Raw genomic sequence first — 8,053 nt, 5'->3', positions numbered from 1 at the left:
GTCATTCCCATTTAGTTCTAAGTGGTTGCTATTCAGTGATTGGCTTTAAGTGGACGAGGTATAGCATCCCCTGGAGGATTAGAAGGACACCTGGGCCCATCAGGAGCAGTGAAGGAGTCCACAGCCCATAATCCCAGCCCTTGGTGAAGTGAGTCCCTGGTTTAGATGATGAAAACCACCATAGCTCCCCCCACAGCGGACACATGGCCCTGACCTTGTTCTATGCTGTCCTAACCCCCAAGAGCAGATAATAAATTCCTGCATCATTATCTTCTGACCCACTCTGTGGGTCACACAGGGTCTGGGCAAGGTCATTGACTTCCACAAAGCAAGCTGGCAAGTTCCTAGGATTTCAGGCCACACCACAGGGTTTCCAGGGATTTCACATTTTTATTCACTTGGCAGATTGCCCCACATGCTCTTTGGGTTGAGCTGAGTGTGTACCTAGAAGGGCCGTGGAGTAAATATACAGAGAAGAACATGCCTCCATAAATAGCCTTTAGAATTTTCTTTCCTTGCAGAATGTCTAGAATTCTGGTTAATTTTTTCCCCCCTATCCTCATAGAATGCTCTAGACCTAATTTTTTAGTTCTTTGACTCTTCAGCTCTAACTTTCAGATTTGTTTTCATGCGTTGATTTTATCTTCTCACCTTTAGGAAAACATAAAACAGGACAGATGATTCAGCTGAATCCACACTTAGCATTTCTAAAGTGGGTATTTTTGTACATTAGTGTGTGAGGCTTGTGAAGAAGGAGAGAGATTTTTACTTTTCCATAAAATTTCTTGCTCCATGGTTTCTTAACTATGGGTTTTCATCACCTATTCGGTGGGTGAGATGTTTAGGTTTTGAGGGTTCTAAGCCAGCCAATAATGTCATGAAATCGACCACTGTGTCAATGTTGTGCTTCTGGGTGGTCGTGTCCTTCAAAACACATAAGACACTCAACCAGCTAAAAGAGATGAGCTCAGAGATGTTGGCTCGGAGGAAAAGAAGGATCACATTGAGGTCATTGATGGGGCATCCCAGCATCTTTCTGCTGAGGAGATCAAAAGCTGGGAGCATCTCATAGATGGATAGGAGTCGTTTGTCCCATCGACATAGTCGCGTGAGGTTGTATATTATCACTGGAACCAACAGGGTGTATATTGTTATACTGGAGAGACTAACAATTTGCAAAACTGACAGAGAGGTCAGCCTGCACGTGATCAGATGGGGCATGTGGGTCTCATCACTAAGCAGCCCTGTCTTGACGGAACAACTGAATTCCTCTTGAAAGAAGACATCCAGGTGGAAGTGGCCAAGGTACAGGTAGATGGCTGAAATGAAGAGGAGCAAGAGGGAGTTCCTCAGGAGGTAGGTAGCCACTAGGGAATGTGAGCGCTGCTTACATGCCAGGTACCGCTCCAGCAAGGGGAATTCGAAGTATCGTTCTTTCCGAGCCCTGGGCAGGGGAAGAAAGGAGGCAGGGTTAGGACAGACCATTTAGAACCATATATATTGAGAGAGCCCTGCGGGGAAGTAATGGAAACTGTGTGTCCGACATGGCATTCTTGGCTCACATGAAAATCCGTCTTCCCTGAGCATAACCACTCCTCTCCCCAAAGAGGTGTGTGAGTGTATCTTCATTCTCCAATGAATGAGTGCAATGTGGTCTACCCAGTGAATGATCAGTGAATAACCAATGATCACACTGGATTTCTGCCCAGCAAAGCAGACTAAACCTTCAAGCTAAAACGCGGTCCTCAAGGAAGCAATGGGCTTATTAAATTAGCACTGGACTGGGAGTCTAGATAACCACATCCATCCATTTTATAAAAATAAAGATGCCAATAGGTATTGGTTGAGAGCTGTGGTGTTCAGGCACCTGTAAGCCAGTCTCTGCTCTGAAGGAGCTTACGGTCTGGCTTGTGGGGAAGGGGCAGATAAGATCTGCAAATAGGAAATAAAAATTATGCTTGATTTGTGGCTAAAATGATGGACACAAACCACGAAGTTGTTCAAGTTAGGGGAGAGGTAGGCATGAGCCAGAGTGTTCAGAAACCTTTACAGAGAATACTGTCTTGGATTTGGCTTCAAGAGGAGGATCGAGTTCAGAAAGATAGACGGGAGAGGAACTTTTTTCGGAGGATCGAGTATGTGCACAAACAGGAGACAGAATATAGTTTCACGTCTCAGCTCAATGCTCCTCCTCTTGCTGGGGCCTCCCTTGGCTGCCCGATTTATTTATTTATTTGTCTATCATAGGTTTTATTGAACCTATTTTTTAAAAGATTTTATTTATTTATTTGACACAGAGAGAGACAGCCAGTGAGAGAGGGAACACAAGCAGGGGGAGTGGGAGAGGAAGAAGCAGGCTCTCAGCAGAGGAGCCTGATGTGGGACTCGATTCCAGGACTCTGGGATCATGCCCTGGGCTGAAGGCAGAGGCTTAACGACTGAGCCACCCAGGCGTCCCTGAACCTATTTTTTTTATAATAATATTTTTTTATTATATTATGTTAGTCACCATACAGTACATCCCCAGTTTTGATGTAAAGTCCCATGACTCATTACAAGGCTGCCCGATTTAAAACTGCACCACTCCACCACCCTCCAGCTCCTGACACCCTCACCCAGCTTTACATTGTTCCCTTGGTACCACTTATCTTCTGCCATATAATGTGCATATGTGTTGTGTTTATTTGTTGTCTGTTTCCCCTCAGTAGAGTGTGAGCCCCATACGGGTAGGTGTAGCTTTGTCTCCTCCTCACCCCTGCCCCCAACACACGCAGCACACACTGATGGGACCGAAGCTCCAGAACAGCACCTGGGATGCAGTGAAGGATGCATGAATGCTTCAGTGAATGAATGGTTATTCAGGAGAAGAGGAGGAGACCGCCTGGGTGGAGTGGGAGGTTTCTGTCACTTGGTGGTCAGAGGTGTGAAGAAGTAGTTGGTGACGGTGTGTAGAAGGCCTTGGAAAAATACTTGGGAGAATTTGGGTCTTTTTCTGGAGGTGTGGGGGGAGGTTCCGAGTGGGGGAATGGTATGTGAAAGTAGTACATCAGAGAGATTAGCCCCTTTGTGACTTGGGGTGTTCATCTGTAAACTAAGGAAGAGTCCTGTCTCTCCTCCCCGTGGAGAAATGATAGAAAGTGAGTGAGACGGTGTGTTAAACACTTCGGATTCTTGAGAAGGATGGTATAGAGGACAGTTTAAAGATGACCCTGCAAGGATATCGTGTTAACGTGCAGCTGAGTCCTTCAGAAAGGGGCGGGAAAGGCTACTCACTTCTCCAGCTCATCCCAGAAAACGTGGGGGTCCGAGCTCTTCTGCCGGATCTTCAACATGTGCTGCACGAGGCGGATGGCGCGATTGTAGGATTTGTCCAGTTCGCTGATGATGAACAGCAGGTCTGAGCTGAGGGCTGGCGCAGCCGCATACTGCCACAGCAGAACGGGCAGGTACATGACCACAGCCAGGGCCAGCAGGGAGTAGGGGAGGGCCTGCGGGGCGACAGTGAGCTGAAGAGGGAGGCCCAGGGTGCAGGGGCCTTGTAGAGAGAGAGCTCTGAGTGAGGGGCTCTCATTCCCTGCTTCCTGCCTCAGAATGGGGAGGCAGTGTGGGGAATGAGCCACCAAAGGCCCAGGACTTAAGGCTGTCCACTGACTTGGCTGAATATAGCGAAGCCCAGAGGAGAAGGGATGGTGGAGCTTTCTGCTCCCCGGCTCCACTCCTCAGATCTTGGGTCTGTGTAGGGGCGTAGGACCCCAGGGAGGACAGAAGGGAGGGAATAAGGTAGAAAGAAGGGGAGAGGGGGACAGAGAGAGAACACGAGAACACACCCCCTGTTCCCCACGAATGTTAGCCTGGGTCGCTAACCAGAGATCATGGCCAGCAGTGGTCACGGCGTCACATCCTGGGAAACAGTGACCTTCATCCTTAATCTTCATTCTCCATCATCCTCTCTTTCTTTGACTGCTCCAAGTTTTTATCACCAAGCATCCAGAGTCTGTTAGCTTTCAAAGCCCAGCCAGGGGCCCCAACATTGCTGAGAGGAAGAGGTCAAATCCCATATCCTCCATGCTGCCTTCCCCGACTCCTCTCCTGTGCGGTGGTCTTTTCACCTCTGCAGTCATGGTCATGCCAAATGACACCATCAGGGACTGTCTTGGAATTCTTTGGGGGCTACTTCTGTTATGCATGTACACAAGCTGACACTTAGGTACGTGTGAGTCTCGTGTCCTCAACTACACAATTTGCTGCACAATTTGCAATACCTGATGTCAGCCACTATTTTGGCCACAGTAAAAACTGTTTTCGTTATAGGCTTTTGAAGCTACATTTGTGCTAGGTGCTTCACATGCATATTTCATTTGACCATCAGGAGGGTGCTGCCAGGCAGACACTAGTAAGATCTCTTTCTTATAGACAAGGAGACTGAAGCACGAGAAGGTTAAGTGACCTAGACAGGTTACACATCTCGTGGGTGGGGGAGCAGGATCGGGAATTAGGCAGTCTGATTTTGAAGCTTATTCCCTTAAGGACTACTTGACTATAGCTTCTCCTGAAGCAGGGATGCTTTTTATTTTAGAGGAGAGTTTGAAGAAAAAGAGGGAGGATGCATATTTGGTTGCAGCTAGGTAGAGAAGAAAAAGGTGTGTTGTGTGTTTTTGAACTAAACACTAGAGACAGGTTAGGAAAACTACACCAGTCCACTAGAGAAAATCAGAACCTTTTCATTCCTGTTCAAGAAATGGCATTTCTTGAAAATAAACTTCACCCCAGGAGATTCTGTGTCAGTGGATTTGAAGTGGAGCCAGAGAGTCTGGGTTAAAGAGCGCTCAGGCCATCCTGTCAGACCGTTTGACTCTTTCCTGACATTTGAACCCCATCCACAAAATCTTGACCTTGTTGCCATCTGGATCCCGCTTAAACACTTCCAGTGACAGAGACCCCCATGAACTCTTTCCATTAAGTCTCTGGTTTTGTCTGGGTTCCAGACCCATGTGGCCTTTGGAGGCCTTGTAAACTGTCATAACCAGAAAATGTCATGAGTGACCTCTGACTCAACATGGTGAAGTGGACACACACATGACTTCTGCTCCCTCATGAAGCCCCACGAGAATGATAATAAAGGGATAAAAAAGACCTAATTCTATCAGGACAAGGGAAACAGGAGACAAGAGCCATAAGAGGTTGCAAACTGGAAAGCAGTAGCATGCTAGGACACAGCAGCCTGTGGGATGGGGAGGTGAAGCAGGCCAAGCAAGCTGTCTTTGCACCACAGAGCCAGAAAAACTCAGGAATTGCAGATATGAGGCACCTCTTAAAATGGGGGAACAGCTGGGGCTGCCAACAGGAATATTGAAAAAACAGACCCACAGATCCTCCCCATAACATGACGCACTTATCAAGCGACTGTCTTTTCCATCCCCTGGCAGAGGCTTGTGCTTCACTCTTTGGGGACATTAAACCAAAGTGCCTCTGCGCTTGGCTTCATTGAGGGCAGGGGAGCAGCGCAGAGAGCCATGTTGGTTGAGTGAATACTGAGTGCTGAGACCCACAGCTGAGTTCTAGATGATTGGCAGCCGAGCTTAATACCCACCCCCCCCACCCCATTCCCTCGGCACAGATTAAGGATCCATTGATTCTTCTTGGGAACCGGCCCAAGAGAAAGGATTACACACACCGATATTTGAGGTTTTCCCAATGAAATGGCCCAAAGGCTTCATTATAATCAGAGGGCTGGTCAGCCAGCCTTACCCACAGGCATGAAGCTTCCAATCAGATAAAAGCGGGCGACCAAAGATCACCGGACATTTGAAGAAACACGAGAGTCAATGACGAACACAAAAAAGCAGGAGGCCGGGAGGTGAAGAGGACAGAGAGAAGACCTCGAGGTGGCTCTGGCCGGCCCCACCCCCGCCCCTGCCCCGAAGCGGCCGGATGGAGCCCCCCCACTCTACCTTGTGAGGCCACAGGGACTTCATCTTGTGCTGGCCAAGCTCATCGGGTTCGTGGTGAACAAGCGAGTCCCAGCAGGAACTGTCCACGTAGGCGGCCTGCCGGATGCTGAAGTTACTGGGAGAGAAGCAGCGGATGGGAGGCCCTGGAACAGGAACAGAGCTTGGAGGCAGCCTGGAGTTGGAGCAGAGGAATGGGGACCCGGGATTCACCAGCGGAGAGCTTTCCGGGGGTTGCCTCCAGGGCTCTGCCAATTTCTGTATCTGGCAGGCACTTTCTCCGTCCCAGGCCCCGGCTTCTGGGGGCCCGCACTGCCGAGTCGCCACAGGTCTGTTTGGCTCAGGGCTGCCAATGTGACGGGCCTTTGATGTGGGTTCTTTCCTCTCAGAGCTCCCCCTGGACTCCCAGAAGCCAGGCAGCGGGGGCGCCCCACACTCCTGGGTTTGGTGGTGAAACCTTCCTGAGAGGACTGACATCTCTGAGGTTCTAAACTTTAGAGGGTTAATTGCTGGGCTTCGGAGCCCACATCAAGAGAAAGGGTGAGCAGGTTGTGCTGAAAGGAAAGTGGGCTTGGGGGGGGGGGAAGTTTTGTTTTCCCGTCATTCTCTAGAGAGAGGCAGAAATGGGAACCAATGGTTCTCTCCATCTTGTGGGTGAATGAAGAGGCAGTTGATGTACCTCCTTGGGAAACACAGTAAGCTACTCGCACAGCCGGAAAAGAAAGCCAGAAATCCCACTTCTCAAGAAGTCTACCTCTTCTTTAACAGAGGAAATTTGCTGAGTTAATCTAGCACCTAGAACAGACATGTGTGTTTGTTCATGGTTGCGTGTGTGGCCATGGTCTGTGGAGAAGAAGGAATGGATTTATTTAGCACCTATGATTTGTCAGGCTCATAACATATGTCCTCAAATCGGAAGCCTTGGAGGGGCAGAGTAGGAGAAGGCTGAGACGGTAAGAGACTTGTCTAAAGCATGGCTGACTAGGACCGTTAGTGGTCCTATGTCCTGAAAACATTATGGAGCCCCAATCTCTCTCATCCATATGAAAATCAAAATAAAAGTTTAACTATTACAATGATATAAAATATATGAAATACTGAGATTAAAACTAAATATTTTTTATTCCAAATGTTGGGAAATGATTTTCAGAATTTTCGGTGCCTCTGTTCTGCTGGTGCCCTTAACCCCTGCATCGCCTGCCTTTTGGGTAATGCCCAGGCCCAAGTCACAGAAGCTGGACAGTGTGGGAGCTGTCTCACTTCAGAGCCCATGCAAAGGTGAAACAAAGCGGGGGGTCTCTCGTACACTGGGTCTTGGAGGCCACTTACCGGAGGAGAACTCCTGGGCAAATGCCAGCGACATCAGCAACAAGGGGAAGCCCACAGTTATGAACTTGACCATGCGGTCCAAGGGAAGTTCCAGGCGCAGTCCTTTGAGGTGGGGGCCCCTGCGATCAGGCAACAGGGCATCTGACAGCATGTATTCCGCAGCTGCGTGTGCGAGCGACATGGTTCCGGGGACCTTCGGGGTGCAGAGTTGGCAGGAAGGGTCCCAGGACAGTGGTGTGGGGAGATGGCAGCTTCAGGCAGCTGGCTTTGAGCAGACAGTGCCTGCAGCCGCAGCCTCGCGGAGATCTGTGCTAGGAGCAGGCACTGGTTCTCTAAATAACCGTCCAGGCCCTGAGCCAGGCATCTGGTAATTAAAGGGAGGCATAGCTTAGTGGGTCCTCACTGGAGGAGGGTCGGGTGTCAGTTGGGGCCGGTGCCAGGCTGCTCTCTCTGGATTGTCCCCGAGCAGATGAAGTCCCGTGGCTTTATGCTGCCCTCTCATTAATAAAGTATTTTTGGTGGGGTGGTGGAGAGAAAGAGGGTTGTGGAGCCAGGGCCCCCCATGTAATTGGTGTGGAATTTGGGTGGAGATTGCTTAAATCTGTTGAAGGCCCTCATTTTGTGGTTAGGGTGGGAGTGGAGCCCCCAAGACCCAGCTAGGATTGTTGCTCCTACATAGTATTCTTTGTCTCGGTGATGATTTTTGCTTCGGCCCCAGGCTCTTTCCCAGAAACGACTCTATATTTGCTGTTAAATTTCCTTCCCTGCCTCTGGTC

The 8,053-nt window shown here is 49.4% G+C and overlaps 1 protein-coding gene across 1 annotated transcript; it reads right to left on the bottom strand.

Moving 5' to 3' along the window:
- Positions 1-414: 414 nt before the first annotated feature.
- Positions 415-7,513, bottom strand: PANX3 (pannexin 3). The gene is made up of 4 exons (XM_026505242.3): positions 7,278-7,513; positions 5,952-6,094; positions 3,274-3,488; positions 415-1,444 (listed from the first exon to the last, which is right to left on the bottom strand). The coding sequence occupies exons 1-4, from the start codon at positions 7,456-7,458 to the stop codon at positions 805-807; spliced, it is 1,179 nt and encodes a 392-aa protein (XP_026361027.1). The 5' UTR covers positions 7,459-7,513; the 3' UTR covers positions 415-804.
- Between the last annotated feature and the right edge of the window lie 540 nt (positions 7,514-8,053).

Source organism: Ursus arctos, unplaced genomic scaffold (genome assembly GCF_023065955.2).
Source record: "Ursus arctos isolate Adak ecotype North America unplaced genomic scaffold, UrsArc2.0 scaffold_22, whole genome shotgun sequence".
Taxonomy (NCBI): domain Eukaryota; kingdom Metazoa; phylum Chordata; class Mammalia; order Carnivora; family Ursidae; genus Ursus; species Ursus arctos.
Note: the sequence above shows the minus strand (reverse complement) of the source record. Positions and strands in the feature narration are given on the sequence as shown.